The sequence below is a fragment of the Sinocyclocheilus rhinocerous genome, unplaced genomic scaffold (assembly GCF_001515625.1).
Source record: "Sinocyclocheilus rhinocerous isolate Xijiao unplaced genomic scaffold, SAMN03320098_v1.1 scaffold1523, whole genome shotgun sequence".
NCBI lineage: Eukaryota > Metazoa > Chordata > Actinopteri > Cypriniformes > Cyprinidae > Sinocyclocheilus > Sinocyclocheilus rhinocerous.
Genome location: NW_015641012.1, coordinates 723,290 through 748,467, shown reverse-complemented (window position 1 = coordinate 748,467; position 25,178 = coordinate 723,290). Strand labels below are relative to the sequence as shown.

Sequence of the window (25,178 nt, the reverse complement as noted above, 5' to 3'; positions counted from 1 at the left end):
TAACCTCTGATTCTGCACACACATGTGGCAGCGGGGAGCTCTGGAAACTGTTCATCTGCGCAACATCTCCAAGATTACTCAACTCAACACTTCTGTCAGTCTGAACGAGGCGCATGTTTCTTCCATTGGGTGAATCACAGAATTGGGAAAACAACAAAGGGCTTCACTGCGTGTTTCTAAGTGGCTGTGAAGAATTCTGGGTACTTATTACCCGATGCTTCTTATGCACAGCTGAACCACACAGTGCGTCCATGCCTTGAAACACTTCACGCTGACTGTTTAAATTAAGGCTTTGTTGAGATAATGATCACTGAATTTCAACAAGATGTTAACAGTTGTTGCGCTTTCTGCTAAGAACAAAGGTCTGGACGTAAACACGGCTCTTATCTGGTTGACTTCAATAACATGCTGATCTCCGCTGAAGGAAACATAATCTCTGTGTTCAACTCTAAGCCACTCTGGGGACATAGGATAAAAGGACCATAAAATCACACTGGAATTCTGAGAGTTGTTCAATTGCTGCTTCAATTCGTTTTAGACTAACGCACACAAAACCACACGCACGCTTGACATGTCTTTGATTGTGGAGCGTGACTACATGGCTCCGTGTGCTAATTCATCTCATTCAGGCATAAGCTCATCTCAGGCTTATATTTATGTGCGCATTGTGTTGATTTGTGTGGTTTTTAATCAGAGAAATGTCCCATGCAATTAGTCTTTCATTCACGGCTGTAACAATCTCCAGTCAGTGAAAACATACGGAGGAATTCTTCCGTGGAGAGACTTACCTCGCAGGTCTTGGGAGACAGAGCTCGTCTTGTTTCCCATAATTCCTTGCATGGTTGTAGGCACTGCAGACAAACAAATAAACAGTCCTGAGTACGGCCTATAACTTTTTAAAATGCCACGGATAGCCGTGGAGAAACAGAACACACAAGTATTTGCATGTGAGCACAAGGAATGCACTGTTACAGTACAGCAGCCGTGGGGACACGTTCAAACTGTGTTGCATTGTGCAGACGGCAGAACTACAAACTGTTGTGACAAGCTGTTTAAAATATTGACAGATTGATGAATATTTCATGGGTTCTAAATTTGACCAAGTCTAGATGTTGTCAGATTGAAATACATTTATACATATACGTTTATTAAGTTTTTTTCAGGAAACTTACCCCAACCCTAAACCTTGAGCAGAAATTATATTTTGCAAGTGTTTCTCAGAACAAGGTGTTAATCTGTATCCAAGTTAATTTTCACACACTCTTTCCCCTTAAAAGTGAACTATGCTGCATTAAGGCCCTGGTATACATCAAGTGAAATCACAGAAGGAACAGATGTCACATCATTTTGAAATCTGGACAAAAGGTGATTTTGAGTTCATTTTGGTGGTTTGAAAATGCTTGCTTTACCTTTTAATTGGCATTGGTACTCGATAGGTGGGTGAGAGCTCTACCGGCTTTGATGAAAATATATTTTCTGCTTTACTCTGCATTCACTCTCAGAAATAAAGGTACAAAAGCTGTCACTGGGGTGGTACCTTTTCAAAAGGTACACTTTTGTACCTATTAGGCTCTAATATGTACACTTTAAGTACTAATATGTACTTGTTGAGGTGAGGGAAGTGAGTTTTACCTGTACAGCTCTTACTATATGGCCTATGTTTCACTCACACCCCTCATTCTAACTACTATCTGGGTCACGGCACCAATAAAACTGGTCCAACTCGCACTCCTCCGAGCAGGATTTGAACCAGCGACAACCGACATGATAGGCTGGCATGCCAGTAAGGATGTAAAAGACTGCAGCCTTCAGCATTAGCTGCTTTTATGCCTCTTAAGGCCATGGGAGTGAGGTTTAACTACACTATTAACTACAATATATTCTTACTATATTCCCTCTGTTTCACTTACCCCTTATCCTCACTCCAACCCGGGTCATGGCACTAATGTAACTGGTCCAACTTGCACCACTCTGAGTGGGATTCAAACCAGCATCCAACATGGGAGGTGGGTTATACTATGAATGCTAAAGACCATAGCCTCCAGTATCAGCTGCTAGTGCACCTCTTGAGGTCAGGGGAGTGAGGTTTACCTGTACGTCTCTTAGTATCTTGCCTCTGTTTACTCATGGCCCTAAGCCTAACTACTATCCGGGTCACGGCACCAATGTAACTGGTCCAACTTGTGCCACTCTGAGAGGGATTTGTATCAGCATCAACCAGCTTGGTAGGCAGGTGCGTTACTTTATAGTCTCCATCATACTCACCCCCTAAACCTTACCACTATATGGGTCATGGCACCAACGTAACTGGTCTACTATGGTCACACCACTATGAGTGGGATTCAAACCAGTATAAACCAATATGGGTGGTGGGTGCTAATAAGGACGCTAAAGACCTCAAACTTTAGCATTAGTTACTAGTGTGTCTGATGAGGTCAGGGGAGTGAGATTTACCTGTAGAGCTCTTAGTATCCTGCCTCTGTTTACTTATGCACCTAAGCCTCACTACTATCCGGGTCACGGCACCAGTGTAACTGGTCCAACTTGTGCCACTCTGAGAGGGATTTGTATCATAACTTTGTTGTGATTATACCACATAATGAAAGATGAATGTATGAATTAATGAGCAGTTTCTCTTTCTTTATGAATGAAGTGTAAAATACAGCAAAACCTTTGTTGCTTATGTCGTTTCATGCAGCTCATAATTTTATCCAGGGTGAAGATATAGTTTCCAGTTTTTCAATGACAACTGCTCTAAGTTGTTGTAGAAGTAATTATCTTGGCTTTGTGCTGATGCTTTAATGATTACAATGGAAAACGATGTAGATATATTGGATATTGAATGCACTGTCTGTACAAACAGATTCGATTTCATTACTTACAAACTGTGGTCAATCCTAAAGAACGGATTTGTGCGAACAAGCCTTAGATATACAAGCATTCAAATATTCGATAAAAAGGATGACCACATTCGTTCCGTTTCAGAATCGAGTGTGTTGTTTCCTCTCTAATCTTAGTGATCGGTTCCCTGTGAGACGTGCTCCCGGTCGAACCCCCGCTGGCCGGGCCTCCAGTCGCTAATGTGCTGGAACATTTGAACACATCTGTTGTGTGTTATGTGATGGATTATTCTGACATCTGCCCCCATCTAACCCCCACCTGAACAGACAGCTTTCATTTGGCTGAACTCAAAGTCAAGACCACGTTCAAAAAAGAAGAAAACACAGAAAATAAGAGAGGAGAGACATGGAGTGAGGCTGGTTTCATCTTACCGCAAAGATAATCTGATTATCAAGATAATCAAAGTCTAAAACTGTCATTTATATCAACTTTGCTTAAAATGTTACGGGATTCTTTTTAAAATATGTTCTACTCAAATAAGATTGGTTTTTCTTCTGGTGATACCAGTGTCTAGCCAATGCCCATATCACTACAGACTGACAGTCTGCAGAAAGGAAAACAACCAAACTCATCCAATAGTAATACTGTCACAAGTACAAAATATACAAAAATAAATTCTTCAACAAAAACATAGGTCTGTCTGTAAGGTGAAGTGTGTTTTTATGTTAAAATGTAGAAATGTGGAGAGATATGTGGAGACAACTGAAAAAAAAAAAAAAACATGTAAGATTTGAAGTACACTAAAGCTGCACACTGATTGCAATTCAAGTTCCTACATATGTGGACAACAAGCCAAATTTGTTTATCAAACGATTATATGGGAATGTCAATTCATGAACCGTCAGTTATGATGCCCCGATGGAGTGTTTTCACCTTTCTGTCCATTCAGTTGAGGTCAGTATAGCTCCTGTGTGTCCAACCTCCATCTAATGACTGCTGACGGCCCTCAACACAACACAACGCAAACACACACACTGCTTGGCGAACACTCTGTCTGTGACTCATCAATATGACACACTCCTGAGAGGAAGGGGTGATGGGGCGAGAGCCAGAGATCTGGGCTGCATTACTGCATTTGTGAACAACAGACCTACCACAAACACTGCAGCAGGGGGTCAGCGCATGGAGACCAGTAGCTGTGACACAGGTTATCACAGACTAATTTCCCTGAGACAAAGGGCTCTGGCATGACAAACACAAGACTGTGGGATATGCTGATGGATGAATGAATGAAACATCTGCTGCTTCTGTTTACAAAAGATCTCAGTGTAACAGTGAAGAAGTAAAACCATCTGAATGCAGCTTCTCTTCACATTGAGGTGATTTGAAGTTTAGGCTGATTAGTGAGGTCAGCTAGTGAGTTTCTCTTCTGAATGGTGCTAGAATGGGGATAAACGAAGTGATGCTTGCTGGATTTTAGTGTACTGACAGCATGTTGAGCTTTTCCTAACAGTGCCTGCTACACTGACTACATTTACATGCACGGCAGAAAACAGCTTATAGTGAGAAAGCTGTGTTAAGTTAAGAATGCTGCTTATGTGTTTACATGACCACATAAAATCCCAGGTGTGTTAAACTGATTTCTCTTCCCTGAATCACTGAAACTGTGGCTCCATCAATAATTCATTTAAATATGGAGACCGAGCTGTTTTGTAAATTATCGCAACCAGGTAATATGCATTTACGTGATGAAGGCATAGCTAGCTAGCAAACTGTAGGCTGTAGTAAGTAACAGTAATGACAGTAACTCGCGATTGAGCGGGCAAACCACTGATGCTGATGCGCTCTAGTTATTAACACTATGAAGAGGTGTGTTTGATTTGAAGCAGCGCTGCGCAGACCGATCACTGTATGACATCAAAGTACCGTGAGAGCTATAGAGAGCTTCCTTATCCTTATGCCTTCGAAACGCTCTCGCGGTACTTTGATGTCATACAATGATCAGTCTGTGCAGCGCTGCTTCAGATCGAACACACCTCTTCATAGTGTTAGGGGCGGGGCCGTGCTCAGCGGCTCCAGTGCACCATCAAGACATGTTTGCAGGCCTGCCCAAAAAATCCTGAACACAAAAATGGTGAAAAACTATTTAACGGTCTAACTCCACAATTCAGTACTACATAGTTCACAGTCTTTGTAACATGTAGGGCTGTCAACATGGCTGAAAAACTAAATTAGAGTTTTGTACTTAAATATTATTAATATTCAAATTTAAAATGCAAAATTTCAGTTAGGGTGAAAAAAAGTATTTGGCTTTTCTCCTGAGACCACAAGAGGGCGCATCGAGCAAAATATTACTAATGCACGTTTATTCAAACCAATAAAATAACATGACTATCTGTGAAAAAAGTGCATAATGTTTAAAATAATGTTTATAAACCAATTATAATTAAGTTGCTTAAACAACTATAAACAAAACTGCATCATGTATGTATGCATAGTTTAATACAAAGCGCCGAAAGCCAATCACACAGAGTACTTTTTTCATTTAAAAACATGAGATGTAGTGGGATGGGAAAAAACACGCCATAAAGTCTCGAGATGTGTTTTAAAAGTTGAACTTGCATTAATTTTACATGGGTTTCTAAACATGCGGCTCTTTTGTGTGAGACACGAGTGCAACGCTGATAGATGTCCGTCTAGAAAATGCGCAAAATATGCATTCTGTGTGAATGGCTTGGTTTCAGTTTTGACGTAAACAAGATATTCTCCGCATTGATGTTCTCTTTTTCCGCAATATTTTTAATGAATAACGCAGCAGCGCCGCATCTGGTGGCTTCAACTGGATAGGCTAACAAAAATATTATAATGCAACGACACTTACATCGTCATCGCATCTCGTGCGCCACTGATAAGGCTGCCTCCTTAACGCACACCTAAAATTCGAATGCAAAAACTTTGTGGATTTTTATTTTAAATTCGACGAATATTCGAAATTCGAATTTTTTTTTGACAGCCCTAGTAACATGTTTTCAGCATTTCTAACATTTATAATGTGTTTACAAACGATTCTCTGAATTGCCTTTACACAGACTTTAACATCCATGGAACCTTTATTTTTAAGTGTACAAGTGAAAAAGTTTCAGTAAAATAATGTTAAATATACAGCTCTTGGAAGTAAAAAAGAACAAGTCATCTCATAGTTTATGGCAGCTCACATTTGATGGTTTTTCATATAACTGTCCCTTAATTTTTTTCTTATAGGTTATGTGTACATTACATTTTATGTTTCATCTTATTTTGTTAAAATAATGTTTATTGCATTATTTTAGTGTTGTGTGTGTTACCATGATGGTGTTTTGTATTAGTGCTCCTTCTATATATTAGTATTTACCTCAGCTTGTGGAAAAGCTACTTGTGATGAATTTAGATTTTTAAGGTGGTTTTCAGTATAATATAAAAGGTACAAAAGAGATAATTACTAATTTGGTATATAAACACTATTTCAGTATTCAATGAAATACATGCATTTTTTTTTTTACTGAAAATGTTATTTCAATTTGTGAAAATTAAAATGTTGCTACTGTATTTTTACGGTAACGTTATGGTAAACACATCAGCTTTTTTTTTTAAAACTTCACTTATGTTTTCAGTGTTGAAGCCAGTGGTGTGCTTATGACAATCATAATTCACAATGCTGTTTCCATTGCCAGTGTGCAATCTTGCTGCACTTCCAATGTAGATATGTTGTGAAACTGTAAGTTATGGAAGGTAAAAGTATGATAAAACACTCTGAGAAGTTGTACCTCTAAATTCATCCCTTTTACAGCACTGCTGCTATGGCTAAGAAATTAATTACTTCTGTTGTAATTATTTATGACAAAAGATATTTTATCACCCAACCTTAGCTATTAGCTATGCATCCATTTCACTGTGATTGGTTGATTCCCCTGTCAATGGAATAATCTTCACATATCACTCAATTGCCATTGAAACGCAACTGCCCTCAGGTAGTTTTGCCACAGGACAGCAATTGCAAGTAAACTTTCTGTCATCTTTGATATCTGTAACATGACATCTCTATAATATGCATCACACGACTAAACATGCCTTGTTTTCAAATAAGTCCACATTACAATGCGAAAATGGCATTTTCAAATTTCTATGTATCTAGATTAGACATTTCACATGACCGTAAATCAGCCACATCGCAGGTGAACAGGTGAGATTTTTATTATTATACTGAGTTCATGGATAAATAGTTCTGTAGGGAGAATTCCCTATAATGCTCCTTACATTCAGTCTGTGAACCAAAACCTTTCTTTCATTAGTGTTGAAGATGAATGTTTTCTGAGAGACGCCCCACAGGGAAGAGAGCGTTTTCTCTACTGCTCCTCATCCTCCTCTTCCAGATCAGAAGAACCCAGACATATTTTCTTCAGGAGGAGCGCTGACTCTTTGCCCTTGTCAGGCTGCACTGACTGGTCCCTGACGGAAACGCTGTGGGAGACAGTTCTTTACACTTAATCTTCTCTGACAGCGAAGAAAAGCTGATATTTCAACACGAGATGAAATTTTATCAGGTGATAGGTAAAAGTATTAGAAGGACCAACAGATCTTAATATTTCAGGCATTTCAGTTCAACTGAATCCTAACTAAAACCTTGGCAATAATTTTTGTTGCCACTAAACTGAAAATATACAAAGAACTGAATAAAAAGTTATTGCTTCCTATAGACTGCAACAGTGATAATCCACCAGCATTGGTTCCTAGAGTATTTTTGACATTCGTTTCCTCTCTAGACATTAAAAAAAATATAAAAAATTTCAAAAAATCTTTCCAGACATGAAATGAACCAGTCAGCTCCAAGATGAATGTCAACATTTCAACCTTTGATTTGAAGCCAGAACACTATTATAGTAACTGTGAATATAATTAAGTATAAAAATATATTTACTGGAAAGTAACCAGATATTGACAAACATATACATATCTTCATATTCATATCTTTCAAAAGAAAGAAAGAAGACTCAAATCAGTCGTGTGCTTCATGGGAGTGGGTATACTTCTGAACAGATTTCTCTGATTGGTGAATCTCTCTTTAAGATTATGGGTAATGTAGTTCTGCTCTGAAAATTCAACAATTCAGCCTGATTTATTTAAAAAATTAAGTAAAAATTACATTGATTTGTGTCTACCAGACTCATCTAACATCACTGAACAACCTCAGACCTCATGGCTGGTCAGATTATTAACATACTGTTAAAAACTTTCATCAGGCGCTTGTTAAAAATGCTTAATCCTACAAAACTACACTGACCAAATCAAATTCAGTAAATGGGTGCCGTCAGAATGAGAGTCCAAACAGCTGATAAAAACATCACAATAATCCAAAGCACTCCATTCCATCAGTTAACATCTGGAGAAGACAAAAGCTGTGTGTTTGTAAGAAACAAATCCATCATTATGACGTTTTGACTTCAAACCATTACCTCTAGCCAAAATAACAAGACCATAATCCATAATAACGCTTAATAATGTTTTGATAGAGGACTCATATTTTAGCAGGTTTGAAGCAAAAAATGTCTCCGCTTCAAGCTTTTGTCTTCTCCAGATGTTAACTGATGGACTGGAGTGCTGTGGATTACTTGTGGATTATTGTGATGTTTTTATCAGCTGTTTGGACTCTCATTCTGACGGCACCCATTCACTGCAGAGCATCTATTGCTGAGACACTGATGCAATGCTACATTTCTACAAATCTGATGAAGAAACAAACTCATCATCTTGTATGGCCGGAGGGAGAGTACATTTTCAGCTAATTTTCTTTTTTGGATGAACTGTTCCTTTAATGAAAGCTCACGGTAATGACTTTAATCAAAGGTTTCATCTCAGTTCTATCTCAGTTCCACCATACTTTTTGCCCTCAATCTCTCTTTCCTCCACTTTTTTTCTCTTGTATTTTGAATTACATATTGGATTGAATTACATATATTACAGGAAATGTCCTGTAAACTATAGTGTCCTGGCAGAAAATGACTATTACCTTTTCCTTTTTTTTTTTGATATTTTTCTTGCAAAATTAAGAGAAGGTGCAAAGAGGCCACTGGAACAAAACAATTCCAGAATATCATTTTGTCACTAATGTAACAGGAGCTGCTGTGGATGAGCTGGAAATGCAGTGGGAAGCACAGAACGGAGAATCCCAAGGGTCAGATCATCACTGCGCTTGTCTGCCTGTGATTTAGTCACAGCTCGGCTTTGATCGCATGATGACTTCTGCCCGCAGTGGGTGACGCTCCTCACAGGCGCTGGAATCTAAATCATGTGCCAGTCTATAAATTATGAAAAGAGAACCTAATGCATCACATGCAGTTCAACACTCTAAGGTGAACCGGATGCCTTTTTCACACCAGTATCCCTGAAACCAGACACACAGAGAAAGCCTTCAGCAATGCATCATTCTTTTAAAGCAGATATAAATATAAATATTGGTGGTGCAGTGTTCACTGTGACATTCTTTACCTGAATAGTCTGTAAAAATGAAACATCTAATATAGAGAAGTTAATGCATACGACTCGTATGTTTAAAGTCACAGTGTATTGGAAGTAGCGACAGATCTTAGTGCATCCGAGTGTAATGGATTATTGAAAAATAAAGAAAATTGTAGGGTGGAAACTTGGTTCTATCCATACAGTAGGTTGTTGATTGTGATGGAGGGTGATCTGAATGTGAGTAAATCTGTATGATTTGGGAAAAAAAATTACATTTGTGATTTAAAATGCTAATAAATAATAAAAAAGTACATAAATGTAAAAAAATAAAATAAAAATTGAGGTTTGCTGTGCTTTTTTGTAGGCTGCGCAATTTGGTCAAAATGTTGTGATTACATATCAATTTAGCTATAAAATAATCATAATAATTATTATAAAAAAAAAAAAAATGAAATATTACTATTACTCTTTATTACTATAACTACAAATTAGAAGGTCAAAAGAAGAGTTCACATTAAGACCAATAACATGAATAAGAAATTTTCATTTCATGCTGGCTTTAACACTGTTTTTTAAATTCGGATCTGTGTGATTTTAAACCCGGAATTTGAATCTTTGAGCTGATTGGATTTGATTGAAACTGAAGATCAAAGCCTGTAAATGATGTAGAAGTAAATGCTGGAGAAAGACTATTTGAATGGGTTAACTGCTGATAAACCAAAGATTTATGATGGGACATTTAACAAAAGTAATTTGCAGCTTTGATGCTGTGGAATTCATCGTCAAATCTCAAAAACTGCATGAAAAAGAGCATCATGAACATTCTGCCTAACATTCCTTTTACGTTTCACAAAACGAAGAAAGTCAAATGGGTTTGGAACAACATGACGGTGAGTAAATGATGGCACTTTTCATTTTTTAGAGAACTATGCTGCATATTTCCGCACAAAATTTCTGACAGCTTCAGCTCCATACTGAAAATAACGGGACGTGCAGATGGACTCAAGTTGCACATTTAGCTTAGCTCTGGTTCAAGAAATCTCTAGCTTTTTCCACACATTTTTTAGTCTGTTTTTTTGTTCTGCTCAATAGCAATTGCATGGTTTAAAGAGAATATTAGGCTGAATGCATGAGAAATGCACAGACCCAGACTGAACTAATTTAGCTACTTCAACGATGCACAAGTGCTTGAACAAGCATCTACTCTGAACTCAGACGTCTGTATGGTGGCAGCCTCAGAACCGGTAAAGAGTTTCACTCTCCAGCTGTCCTGCTGTTTTACTGTCTCTTCCCTTTAAAAAAAGGCAGATGACATTCTGGCCTGGCTGAAAAAAAAAATGTGTGAGAAGTTGAGGCTCAAAGGCAGTATGGAAAACCTCTTCATGAAGATAAAAGCCCATTCCTCATCATAAGAAAGACATCAGAGTCACCAGGGGCAAGTTCAGGCTCAAACTGGTGTGCACCGTTTTGCTACGGTTTCCGGTTTGAATGACATGTTTCCTGGAAATGGTGTGCAACGGGGTTTGAGATGCGTTTTCTCTTGTTTGGTGGGCGTGTCAAACATGTCAGCCCAATCAGCAGCAGCATGTATATAAACCACGCGGTATTAAAGAGACAGCTCGCAGATTATATAATGGTAAATATTACAATATAGCACAACAACAGTGATCAGCAATAATGATAAGCATACTCACAATAAAAATAATAAGGTCATATAGATCATAACACAGTCTTGGAGGTAAGAAGTGGATTATCCTTCACCTGAAATGTTTGTCTTTTCATCCTGAAATGCAAGGGAAATGTTGGATCACAATAATTAGGAACTACAGTTTCCACAAATCCCTTCATTTGATTGGGATGTTCTCTTTTATTCTGGATGACAAGGGCAGTGACTGTACCATCGAGCGTATTTTGCTGTATTAATAAACACGTATTTATACCGAAACACGTATTCAGGCTCCGAAAATTCTTCAAAAAGAACACAAAGAATGGCCTTCTCAGCCATAGTTGCAACTCTTGCGTCATCAGAACAGTGTTCAACGCACCACTGTTTCCGTTTAAAACACGTTTTGCACCATTTTTGTCGGGGCTGAACGCAGCCCAGATGAAGCAATCAAGAGGGCTCCTGTCCAATCAAATCCACTCCTGCTACCTGACCTCATTTCCTGCATAAGAGCACACATGCTCTTCAATCTATCGTTAGTAGTGATTGAAAAAAAACCACACTATTGCACAGTTTTATACATATATGAAAAAACTGAAAATTAGGGCAACTACACTGAAAAATTGCAATGACAGGCACATGCCATTAAAAATGCTCTTTTATATTGGTGTAATAGAAAATAGAAGAAGTTTTGTTCATCTTTTTTACCTGGTATGAATGTTTCTGTCTTTGGGAAAAGAGATATTTCATATTAAATAAAACCATAAATATAATTTGAGAAAAACTTATATGGCTGTAACAAATTAGAGTATTTTTTTTTTTTAATTGATGCAAAATATCATTTTATTTTCAGTGTGTCAAGATCAAAAAGGACATAAAAGCAGCAAAAAAAAAAAAAAAAAACATCAGAAAATGAGTCCGTATGACTTGAGTTGTTACACATCACCGGTTCAAACAACAAGAAAAGCAGGCTCAGCATATTCACATTAAGACAAATAAAAACAGATTCAGGTTTACAGAAACATCAGATTGAAGCTGACACGCTTTGAGTTCAAAAACTCTTAAATGTTTTCGCATAGTTGCAAACATCTGTGAGTGAGTTTCTAACATCTGCTGTGGAGGTGATATCAATATCTTGCTTGCTTATGAAGTAGTTTCCTCTCAGTAGCTGGTGTGTTAGTCACTTTCAAATGTACAATCAAATCAATCAGGGTTAAGAAAGCGAACTGGCCATGAACCTCATCAGTACATTTATTTATCTGGCCTGTGCATATGTTTACACAGCGAAAGAAAAAAAACATCCTTAGGTTCATTTTGACTTGAATGTTATCAAACCACCCTTTTGTGCTGATTCCCTGAAGCAACTGCAGATGTTCTGACAGCATCCAGCTGGAGAGACTGAACCTGCTCTATGAAGGTTGGAAGTTATATTAAAGGCAAAACATTGATAAAACACCTTAATAATGAAATATTGCCTTTCCCAGGTGTTGAATATAGATTAAGAGAATGGTTCTTTGCAGTTTATACAAAATTGCCATATGAAACAATGTGTGCTTATTATTTCTGGACAAACAGAAATTCTGATAACAAAGTCTAACCAGCACTATACAGCCTGAGAGCTATAAATGTTCTTGAAAAAGGAAATAAGAAATGAACAGGATGTAAGCAATAAATGTGTTTTGGACTGTTCACTGACTCAAATACTGAGATAAACAAGTGTGGTGTGATGGAAGTAAATGAGACCACATGGGGCCAAGAAAATGAAACGAGTCATTGGCGTCAGTAAGAAACATGATGCTGAATGCTTAATAATAACTGCAACAGACAACCGAAAGACTGCCATCTTACGTAACGGTTGACAACCATGTGTGACTTTACTAGTTAAAAATAAATAATACGTAACACTTTACATGCATTAACTAATATTAACTAACAATGAGCAATTCACTTGTTACGTTGCATTTTATTAATCGTTGTTAAGTAAGGGATAATGTACATCCAGCCGGTTGTTATCACAGAATAACCCCCGACAGGGTGATCGGGAGCCCGACACGCAGCGGAGGTTATTCTGCGATAACAACCGGCTGGATGTACATTATCCCGCTTATTACACGGCTACTTGCCACATCTCGAGGAATAACAGACCTCGTAATGTCACGACTGACCAATCAGAATCAAGTATTCCACAAAGGCGTGTAATAACGTTAGTTAAATAAGTTACACTTTATTTTGATGGTCCCCCAACAGACATAATGCTGACTATAAGTAACTTTGCAACTAGCAGTCAAGTAGCACTCATTAGAGTATTAGTAGACAGGTTAGGGTTCGTAGAATAAGTTGACTTGCAGTTGCAAAGTTATTTATAGTGATCATAATGTCTGTTGGTGTCCATCAAAATAAAGTGTTAGCAGATATTAAGCAGACAGTCTACAGTACTAATACTCTAATGACTGCTAGTTGACATGTACCGTATTGGCCCGAATATAAGACGACCCTGATTATAAGACGACCCCCCTTTGCAGATGTACCTTTTGGAAAAAGGCTTTTTAAAAACCAAATCTTGTTTTTTCTCAGTAAAACACATTTTGTCTTCAATTATTTTCATATTGCATATTTTTCCTATTTTAATTTTTGTTTTGAAAGTATGGTAAAAACTTGTAAAATGTACCAACAATCACATTTAAAAAATAAACACTTTTTGATATACCATAAAAATAAAAAAAAACAGGTAGCCCATCTGAATGAGGACATTTAGGCTATCCATCTAATACCAGCCTACCAAAATCTTATTAACAGTAGAAGTTAAATCTTACTGTAGTCTTCAAATCTGGGTACTGTCTTACGTTTTAAAATCACAAAGAGAGTTTGGTCCCATCAGGCTAACGTGACAGTCACGACTCATGCAGCTGTAAGGTTTTCTGCTTCTTTTGTTATTACTCGAGATCTTTACAACACGCATTACATTACGTATTTCATGGCACACTCGTTTTATGCGGTTTTGGCACCACCTATTGTTGTGGGTGTATTATTGACATGTCAAAGTCTAGACCCTGAATATAAGACGACCGCGTTTTTTCAGATGTATTTCCAAGAAAAAAACATCGTCTTATATTCGGGACAATACAGTAATGGCAAAAAAAGAAATCAACATTTGGATATGGGAAAACCTTGGAGTTTGAAAACAGAAGTGGTGTAGGAAAAAATAATCCACACATGAGTTTAACAGCAACATTTTCCTATTTTGGACAAGACATACACTGTTTGACCCCTGGCCCAATCTACAGAGGCTGGCGCACACGGTTTAAAGGTTTCTTAAGTTAAGAGACTAAGCAGCTTGGCAGAAACATAGGATGCCATTTTTGATGAACAGCATGCATAAAGAGGGCCCTGATGTCTAATTGAAGTTCCATCCAACTGGCAGAGTTGATGTAACATTCCATGGCTTCAATGACTTAAAGCTTCTTTTGACAGTAAAACATTGCTCAAGCAAGACAGACCAAGAACAGACAGTTCAACACGACTGGCCCAGACTGTGGAAACCTTAATACTTTAATTTTTGACTACTTTTCAGCAAAGATGGACCCAATGTCCGGTGTGATGGAGAGCTGCTTACCAGTTTTGGGACTTGGTGTCTGGTGAGCTCGTACGCCGGTGATGGCTTTGATGATGGTGCTGTTACCATTGTGCTTGCTCACCAAGTCGAATATTTGACCCGTAATATCTTTAATAGGATTCCTGTCCGACCTGGGCTCTTCTGTGGACTGCACAGGAAACGTAGACTCATAAATATCACAAAAAATTTACTTTTCTACAAATTCTGCCTTTCTTGAGATATTTTGAAGAATGTGTCAACTGTTTTGTCCATAAAATGGAAGTCATTTGGGTCCAAAACAACTCTGGAGGACTCCATTTACTTTCAACGTACGAAAAAAAACAAAAACCATTATCTTATCTTTTTTGTGTTCCACAGAAGAATGGAAGTCATGCAGGTTTGTAATGACATTAGCGTGAGTAAATGACAAAAAACTTTTTATTTAAATAAGTGGTGTCCACCTTCTCTTAATTAGAAACACCTGAACCAGCTGATCTTTAGTACCGTATTGTCCCGAATATAAGACGACCCTGATTATAAGACGACCCCCCCTTTTTCCAGATGTACCTTTTGGAAAAAGGCTTTTTTAAAAACCAAATCTTGTTTTTTCTCAGTAAAACACATTTTGTCTTCAATTATTTTCATATTGCATATTTTTCCTATTTTAATTTTTGTTTTGAAAGTATGGTAAAAACTGGTAAAATGTACCAACAATCACATTTAAAAAATATGCACTTTTTGATATACCATTAAAAAACAAAACAAAACAGGTAGTCCATCTGAATTAGGACATTTAGGCTATCCATCTAATAGTAGCCTACCAAAATCTTATTAACAGTAGAAGTTAAATCTTACTGTAGTCTTCAAATCTGGGTACTGTCTTATGTTTTAAAATCACAAAGGGAGTTTGGTGCCATCATGCTAACGTGACAGTCACGACTCATGCAGCTGTAAGGTTTTCTTTTTCTTTTGTTTTTACTCGCGATCTTTACAACACGCATTACATTAGTATTTCATGGCACACTCGTTTTATGCGTATTTGGCTCCACCTATTGTTGTGGGTGTATTATTGACATGTCAAAGTCTAGACCCTGAATATAAGACGACCGCGTTTTTTTCAGATGTATTTCCAAGAAAAAAATATCGTCTTTTGTCTCGGGACAATACGGTAGTTGCAAAGTTACTTACAGTCAGCAGAATGCCTCAAGGGGACCATCAAAATTGTTCATTGGTAGTTCATGTAAACTCAGGTCCATTAAGTAATGCATCAATAATGTATTATTAAATGTAGAAATTAAGTACATATGTAAAAAAAAAAAAAAGAAAAGCTCCCAAATGTGCGTTTTCACAGTGATACCATAGAAGAACCATTTTTGTTCCCCAAAGAACAGTGAATGGCTCTTGAAAGAACCATTTTTTTTTGTCTGAGGGTAAAAAATATCTTAATAATCTAAAGAACCTTTTTTCACTATAAAGATCCTTTTGAATAATGGAAAGTTTCCATGGATGTTAAAGGTTCTTCATGGAACCACAGATGCCAATAAAGAACCTTTATTTAAGAGGGTAAGATTAATAAAGTAAGTTAGTAAAAGCTAACTAATCTAAGTTAACAAATGGAACTTTATTGTAAAGTGTTATCAGATGATCATCTGATCAGAAAAGCATTTCTTTTGAATGTATGTCATCATAAACCAGAGGAGCTTTAAAGTGGTTTGTGACATGATGGAACAAATTCAGAAAATCTTTCTGAGAAGCAGCGCAGACCCTCCGAGACCTTTTGAAAGCCGTGCAGAACAAGATGGCAACAAATGGGAGAAAGCTGTGCTCGCTGTAAGAGGTAGCTTGTGTTCCCGGCCTCACCTCCGATGAACCTTCAAACGCCAGACGTGAAAAACTGAAACATTAGGAGACGCAGTGTAGCCCGAGAAAGAGTGGAAGTCCATTCATCTCTCAATGTCAAGAATAACTCAAATGGCTTATCCATATGGAAGCCGATGACAAACATCCATACCACCCCCCTAACCAAACACAAATCATCTCGGACTTGATTGTGAAAGACTCTGTCCAGAGGTCTCTTCTTGACCTCTCAGCGTTCTCATTTTGCCTGTGCATGATTCTAAAGAAAGGCTGCATGTTCTGATTTAGTGTACATTCTCATGGGCTCCAAACTCACTATGACAAAAACCATATGCGCAGAAACATCTTTAATTCAGTGTTTCTGAATCCCGGGAGCTCTCTAGTAAAACATGCAAACACCTTCCCAGCGAAACATCAGCCTGCTTGACGAACGCAGGACGGGCTGGTCATTAAAGGTGTCACACGGGGCAGCAAATGAACTGGAAAACATCCGTTGCTTGCTGCAGTTTAAATCAGCACACATCTGCACTGGTGCATTATGGGAACAACCTGGGTGTTCCGAATGTCTGCAATCCATTGACTTGGCTTTGCAGTTCAGGTGCCTGCAGGCCACACGCAACACGCTCACAGCAAACATGCTGCTAAGGGCGGAGGAGAAACTACGACACAAGGCCACGGAGTTCACCAGCCTGCAGAAACTCTCAGCGGCGCGAGGAGGAGTTGTCTACGCCACTCATATGGTTCGAATGAATCCGTCATCATAAACTATTTCACGTGCTGTTAAAGGTAACAGAGCATATTTCAGATATGTAAATGGTAACGGAGCATGGTTTACTTTAGGAACTGTAATGTTGGCTTTGAGGCTCTCTGTGGTTTTGAAGCTAAATGTATTGCTTTAGGTGGAAACCACAGATGATTTCATGCTGTTGCGATTATTTGGTGCTTTGAATAAGAATGTGTAGAGCGCTTTAAGCATGGAGCTGTTTGAACTGGGGTTTAATGTTACAAAATTGATGTATTTAAGCTTCTGGAAAAAATCAATGACAGTAAAGCCGTCACAATACTTCAACCACATCTTGCAGTACAATCCAAGTGATATAACAGTACAAGTACTTTACTTCACTGTTAAAAGCCAAAATCCTTGTTGTCAGACAAACTTTTTTGAATGTAGAAAAAGTTTATAAATTAAATTAAGTCAACTTTTAGGCCATTTAGTGTAGCTTACGATGTCACATGGGTTGGTGAGCGTCCAGCAGGCTGTTAAACATGCTCCGTTTGATCCCTGATGATGAATTAGATGTCTTAGCTCTATGTAGTGTTTTTGATAGTATTCTATTGTAAAAGTTGTATGTCACTACTGAGATTAGTGTTGTCCTTAAAGTTTCTTCCACTTCAGCTAGTCTGTGACTTGTTTTGACATTTAGAATGAACTCTATATAACTTTTTTTAGTTGAACTAAATGAAACTCATATGTTGAGTACACTCAAAAAGGTCCTACAGTTCATTGCCTTGTTCTGATTTTTTAAATTTTTAAATTTATTTTTTTACATATTTTAAACACACACACACACACACACACACATATATATATATATATATATATATATGTATATACATACACATTGTTTTTCCTTAATATTATAATTCTTAATAGCAAATAAAAATAAATTTGTGTGTGTGAAAGTGAAAATATATTACAAATAACACAAATATAATTATGGTACAATAAAAGATATACATTAATATATTTTGGCAAAATTCTTTACTTTGTTGTCTAGTTAAACACAAGCTATTTTCCTAGAATTTTCCCAAAACTGAATAACTACCCTCTCTGTGTCACTCACATACCAAATGTAATCCGTTTGATGTAACAACTGAAACAACTAAACATGATTTTCATTTCAAGATTATTGGAGTATGTTTTAAAGGAAAAACGATTTCAGTCTTTCTACTTCAGAATTTGATTTACAAGTAACACATTTAATTCAATGTGTTACTTGCCATTTCTTTGTAATTATTTGTGAAATTTACTACCAAGTACTGTGTGAAGATCTCTACACCATTTTTTCCCCCAGTGTAACAGGCGTTATATAAATGTCTGAATAAAGTGAACTTTGGCACCAACAATGCACACAAACAGTGCTCCTCGGGTAATTTCTTGATATGCAGCAGAGTTGTTTTGCAAGGAACACGTATTGTGTTAAGCATATATATAAATATATAAACATTGTACGTTTTTTCTTATAATTTAATGCTATTGCAAAAACTGTTAACCTTAATGACAGATGATTTATGATAACAGACTGTTTATGATTACTACTATTCAGTGATTTTCAAGCTGAAATTGTGTGTAATGCAGAACAGTGATTGTAAAATATGTATTTTAGGTATGGGAGTGGCATGGTTGTGGTATTTGGGTTAATTTTTGGGCTGTTTTCATTGGTCAGTGGACTAGTTTTTGGCTAGTTTTGATTGACAATGGGCTGGTTTAGATCTGGCAACCCTGAAAAGAGTGCTGTGGAACCGCCAGTATTTTGAGGCTTGGTGACTGTGATAAGAACGCTACTAGGCTAATTTATCAGCATGAGAAACAACATATAATATTACTGCTTTTAGATACAGTACCTAATGAGACTCATTTTAAACCTCCAAAATCACAGTTGCAAACAAAGCTGGAATAAGTCCTTCTGTGAAACTTCCAGGAACTGTTAAACGTAATGAACTCCCAAAATCTCAAAACAGTACGCCCCTTAAAGCGGGAAGCTGCTGAGTCAGCAGTGGCCGTCAGTGCCCTCATGGCTTCAGCACAAGCTCAGCCGGCCACACACAGAGTGACCCTTGTGTGCTGCTCCTCATGACCCTCCTGCTGATCAGGGTCCAAAGCTTGCGCCCCAGCCCAGCCCGGGTCAACCCCAGCAGGGCACATGTCTCCATCTGCTTCTAAGCTTTACTTAAGAGAAGAGAGAGTGGCTTCAGTGGGGTTAACCTCCAGAGGCGTAGTAAACTGCGTGTGTTTCCACAGTGAAACATCTGACAGCTTTCCCGTTCACCCAGGGTCAAGCGTGACGGATAAGACCGGACAAGTGCTGGGGTGACGCCCTGATCAAGCTCCTAACACTGGCCTCTGCTCATTTCAGATGCTGTTTAGCTGTAGCTTGTGCATTTGGGGATACTCCTTTCAAAAAAAAAGTATACTTCATTCTATTAATTGAACTTAAGGCAAGACACAACATGTGAATAATTCAATTCAAAATCACAGTACATTAACACATTGAATTTTATATTACAAGTTTTCTGAAATGTTACATTTGAATATGCAAATGAGGCATAATCTAATTAAAAATGCATTTCCAGAACAGAAATCTGAATATTGGACAAAGCCAAGGTGTTTCATTTTGTTGACATATCAGAGTGAAAGGTTTTTACGGAGGGGATTCTGGATATTTCTTCTTATCATTTTATCATCATAAATCAGAAAATACTGTTAACAGTAAGAAAAAAAATTCACCATGTTTGAGGAATAATGTTAAATAAATCAGGTGAATGATATATAAACAAAAACCTATATACTATGAACAGGAATTAAAACTGTAAAGTGTGGTGTGTGTAAGTTCTGAAGTGCATGAGAAACTAATTTTGAGAAGTGGCCTGTAAATACATGTACTGTCTAATTGACATCTACAGATGCAAAAAGTGTAATAACATAAATGTATATTTTGTACGTTTTCTTTCCACTAGTCAAACTAGTCTAAAATCTCAAAACTGACTTAAAAACTATGGTTTTGCCTGTAGTGTCTTGCCTTGAGTAAATTTCAAGTATATTTTCCAAAAGTATTTCATGTAGTATGTATACTAAAATTAATGTACTAGTAGTATACTTATAAATGTACTATTTTCACAAACTTCTTGGGACTAAGTTGTCCCACTTTTTCAGTTTTTTATAAAATTGGTGTACTTAAAGTGTAACAGCAGTAGATATTTAAAATATACAAAGTATATTTAGAGTACTAAGTTATACATTTTTTATAGTCCAAATATTCTTAGATTATTCTGTATACTTGTTAGTGTAAACCAAGTATACTTAAGTATGATTTTGTATGAATTTTGTATAAAGTATACAAGCACTGTAAAGCACATAAATAGTGGACCGAATGTATACCATCTTATTTTTTTGTTTAGAATAAGTATAATAAGAGCACACTTGAGTAAAACACATTTTTTGTAAGGGATAGGAGGAGATTTGCGGTGCACTCAGTTTAGCAGATCAACTGATCATGCACTCAAAATATACAAACAAAATATTTGAGACGTAGAAAGTCCTTCACAAGCAAACAAGACATTACAAGAAAAAGAAAAAATAGCGTCTTCCTGGCCTGGACTTTAAACGAATAAACAGAAGCTAATTTCAAGTGCACTTTTAGAGACGCAGCTCAGCCCAGGAGGATGTGAACACAGCTTATTTTCATAAGAAACACAACATTTACTTTACCTGTTATTGGAAGGGCTGACGGTGGATTACTTCCATCTGAAAGCAATTAGAACGGCTTAAACGCTTGGTGTGAGAAATACGGCTTCCACGAGGAATGTTTTTGCTCTTTTTCATTCAGGGATTTTAAAGCTCTGGCCCTCAGGGTGAGCGGTGGTTGGTGATTGGCGGACAGCAGCCAGAGATGTCTGGGTTGAGGAAATTACCATTAATGAGCTAACCATGTTTACTAGCTTATCGAAGGGCAATTACAGTTGCATATCACTATTCTTAAAAAAGAATTGGTCTTGGGTTTTCTTCATGGTCCGCTTCAGTCTCAGTTCCTCTGATCTAACACGGTATTTGAGAGCCAGATTAAACCACAACTGGGACAGTTTGAATGAAACTGTGGAAAGCGCCATTTAAAAGATCTTGCAACACAAATTCATTCGAAAAGGTTAAAACCGCTACTGTATTGTGCGAGGTCTGGGTTAATAGTAACATTGCTAATATTTCCAACCCACACTCACTGGAAAAATACACCATTTCAGCAAAGTATTATGTTGCTTCTTGCACATTTCGCAATACTTTCAAGGAGAAATGTCCAGTGAGTGGCTCTAAAGCGAGTTCAATTTTATTCAAAATAGACAAACTTCAATCGGGCAGTGCTCTGTTGCATTTGATAATAACATAGCACCTACACTAAACCCTACCTTAAACTTAACTGATAGTGTTAACAAAAGCAAATGTGAAATAAAAATGCATTTGCTGAAGCAACTGTGCTTCTATAAGTTTTTGAGTGCTTTTATCGTAGCTCATGTTTCACTGGACTCGTACCCAAGCAAGTGCAATCCTGTACCGGGTGAGCTATTGAGTAAGTTTACTGCATCAGAAAAGCCATATATGTGGAGCTGGTTATGTGATGCAAATGCCAAAATGTATTAGTTTACAAATAATGCACTGTGGTAAAATTGTTTGGAGGTCATAACAACATATGGACTGCGCAAAAATAAGAAATTAATTGATAATCTTGCCCACATCATTATAATTTGTATGAAAAGGAAGAAAAGTTGTAGGTGCTTTACTGGCACTATAGTAATCATTTCACTACAGGGAGTTGTATGTCTCTTGTAAAAAAGTAATATATTTAGTAATAAATAGTATATTTATTTTTCACTAGGGGTATCGGTACATTTTTTGGAGTTTTGCAAAAATGTTAGTATAGACACGTTTTCCCATGAGACGGTTGAATATGTGCTGTAAATGCTTATTGCATTACCCCTAACCTGTCCTTATTTATTTCCCATGGGGTAAACCAATTAGGAAAAACTAACGTGGTCTTAAAGTCAACATGAAACATGTTCACAACACATAACTTTTGTAATGTGACAGTGATTTTATCCACTGGGAACTTATTGGATAGTGAAAAGTGATCTCTATATGACAGATGGATGGAGGGGAAGGAGTTACAAAATAAGTCAACTTAGTGATATCAGCTAAAAATATGTTTCTGCGATGGAGCATGTTATTATATTTTGATGAAAGATTACGATTTTTTTTGTATTTGTGCTCAGTAATATATTAAATATCATGAATTCAATCTATATTCAGAAAATGGAAGTGTAAGGAACACCAAAATATTAAAATGCTATCTCTTTTTCTCCTATAAAGTACTAAACCCTAAAATGACCATAATCTGGTGGAAGGAAAGAGCTGTAATAAGGCCAAAAATTGCCCTGGGTACAACAGCGGCTCTCAGTGCTGTTTATATTGGGTTTCCAGAAGCCATTAGACATGAGTGAGTGTAGTGTAGGTACAGGGCATGTGGTTTGTATAAAGGCATTAACCTTTGGCCATTTCCTTGTAATAAAAGGAAATTACATTTGAACAGAGTTTTATTTAGCAGCGCTGAGGCAGTGTGAGATGCTGTGAGCTCAATGAATAATGTCAAGCTCATTAATCTGAAAACACATCTTACCTGTGAACAGCGCTGAGGCAGTGTGAGATGCTGTGAGCTCAATGAATAATGTCAAGCTCATTAATCTGAAAACACATCTTACCTGTGAACATCTCCTGTGGTCCTCACACCAGTCCAACACACGGTCATTCTGTAAGAGACCAAGAAACACTCATGGTTATAATGATATTACAACTTTTTACGTTTTAGATAACTAAATATGAACAGTATTAAATAGAATGTAAATTTTATTTCATCTTTTAAGGTTGCACACACACTAGCTCTGACAGATGGGAATGTATAATATATATTCTGAGGGTGTGGGAGGATTGTGGTCAGATTAACATTGAGTATAATACAACAAACAGGATTTCTAAAGGCACAATTGTGTCACGTAGTGCAGGGAAAGAGTTGAGGCGTAAATATTTATTAAACAAAACAAGAAGACAATCTCAAAGGTTTTCCAGCACTGCTATGTGAAGCTTTGAAACCTTTGCAAACCATTAGTTTGGAACCAGTGATTCAGAGTGTGTATCAAACTGCCAAAGTCATGTGATTTTTGTAAATGAGGATTTGTTCCATCATAACTGTTTTGAAACGTAGGGGTGTTCGATATCATGATTTTTGATCGTGGATGATTAAAATGTTTTCAATATCTGCTTTTGAAGAAGTTCTGGTGCCTCTGTCTAAATATACTGTACAACGCAATGTATATTCACATCAAATGTTACCTCAATGGTAGAGTTACACTCACAGGACACTGCACTTCACAATCACAAAAGTACATTATTTGCATGTGCTTTAAAGCCTTGCCGGTTAAACATTTCATTTCAAGAACACACAAGGTTTACATAAAAACACAGTTGGTTATGTCTAAAGTGAAAGGAAACAGTTGAGAGAAGAATGGATGCATGCAGGTCCTAAAGTGACAGCAGACTAATACTAAACATGCTGCTGCTTGTCATTATTTACTCACTCTCATGTTGTCCCAAACCTGTATTGATTTCTTTCTTGTGCTGAACACAAAAGAAGATTTCCCTTTCATGGGAACTTCGAACTGCGTCCTCTAGGGGTCGTTATGGGGAACGCCTCGTCGTGACCCGTGTCTGAAGCATACATTGAAAAAACACCAACTCGTTGGCCGGCGACAGCCATGACGTCACTACCGGTGCGACTACAGTATAAATAGGCGCCGGGAGCACACATCATTCTCTTCTTCGTCTTCACTGACCGCCAGTGCTCTGCTGGGTCCAGCCCAGGAAGAGCAGGAAATGGATGAAGAGAGCGAAGAAGCTGAGGCTGAGCCTTCTCAATCCTCCTGCCCTGCGTATGATGAGCTCTTAGAGGTTATGGATCGCGCCACGGCAAGGCTTGACTTACCGTGGAAGCGGACTAAGGAAGTGACGTCGTGAGGTCGTCTCGATGAACGTTATCTTTCTGGCCATAGCCCTCCAGCTCAGGTGAGCCTTCCTTTCCTTCCTGATCTCCATACTGAGATCGAGAAGGAATGGAAGAGGCCGTTTTCCTCACGCATCCATCGGTTCCAGCATACCAGTTATGCCAACATCGAGGCGATGCGCGAAAACGGCTATGAGAGGATGCCCCCGGTAGAAGAGACGCTAGCCAGCTATCTCTCTATGGGTGAGACAGCTTCTCTCAAAACTTCCTCCTTGCCATCCAAGCCCCTTCAGATTACATCTCACTTGAATGGCAGATCATACGCAGCAGCAGGTCAGGCTGTCGCTTCGTTGCACACGATGGCGGTGCTCCAGGCATACCAGGCTGACCTGCTGAAAGACCTGGATAAAGGCGAGGGCCTTTCTCCTGATGAGGTAGCTGAGTTGCGCCGCACCACGGATCTCGCTCTCCGTGCTACTAAGCAGGCCGCCTCTGCTATGGGCAGATCCATGGCGGCAATGGTAGTGACAGATCTTTCCCTCCCCAAATTCCCCTGTAACCACCATCTCTCCACCTGACCGAGGTTAGGTGGAAACTTCCTGCATAACAGTCTCCTACTGGACCTATGATGTTTTTGGTTGGTTCTATGGCTTCATAGTAACCAACGTTACTGATGGTCCAGTCGAGAGGCTTCTCCGGACGGAGCTCCGACGCGGGAACCATGGTGGGTGAGTACTATCCATTTCTAAATATATATATATTGTGTTGTGTATAACCCTTCTGCTAGCTTTCTTTGCAGTGTTTCCCGGGACCTGTGTGTTCTGTCCCTTTCTAGGATAAGTCCTCGATGGGCACCACCTCTGAAAGCCGGGTTCAGAACCGGGTGCTCGACTTGCAGTGTTTATTTCACTCG

At 38.1% G+C, this 25,178-nt stretch overlaps 1 protein-coding gene across 1 annotated transcript in view; it reads right to left on the bottom strand.

Moving 5' to 3' along the window:
* Window positions 1-25,178, bottom strand: part of LOC107753504 (anosmin-1-like) — a gene marked incomplete at its 3' end in the record, with an annotated part of 57,091 nt that overhangs the window by 5,920 nt on the left and 25,993 nt on the right. The window contains exons 2-3 of the mRNA XM_016569656.1: window positions 22,971-23,018; window positions 789-851 (exon numbers count right to left, since the gene is read on the bottom strand). Coding sequence (XP_016425142.1) covers window positions 789-851; window positions 22,971-23,018 — 111 coding nt within the window. The remainder of the gene's footprint in view (window positions 1-788; window positions 852-22,970; window positions 23,019-25,178) is intronic.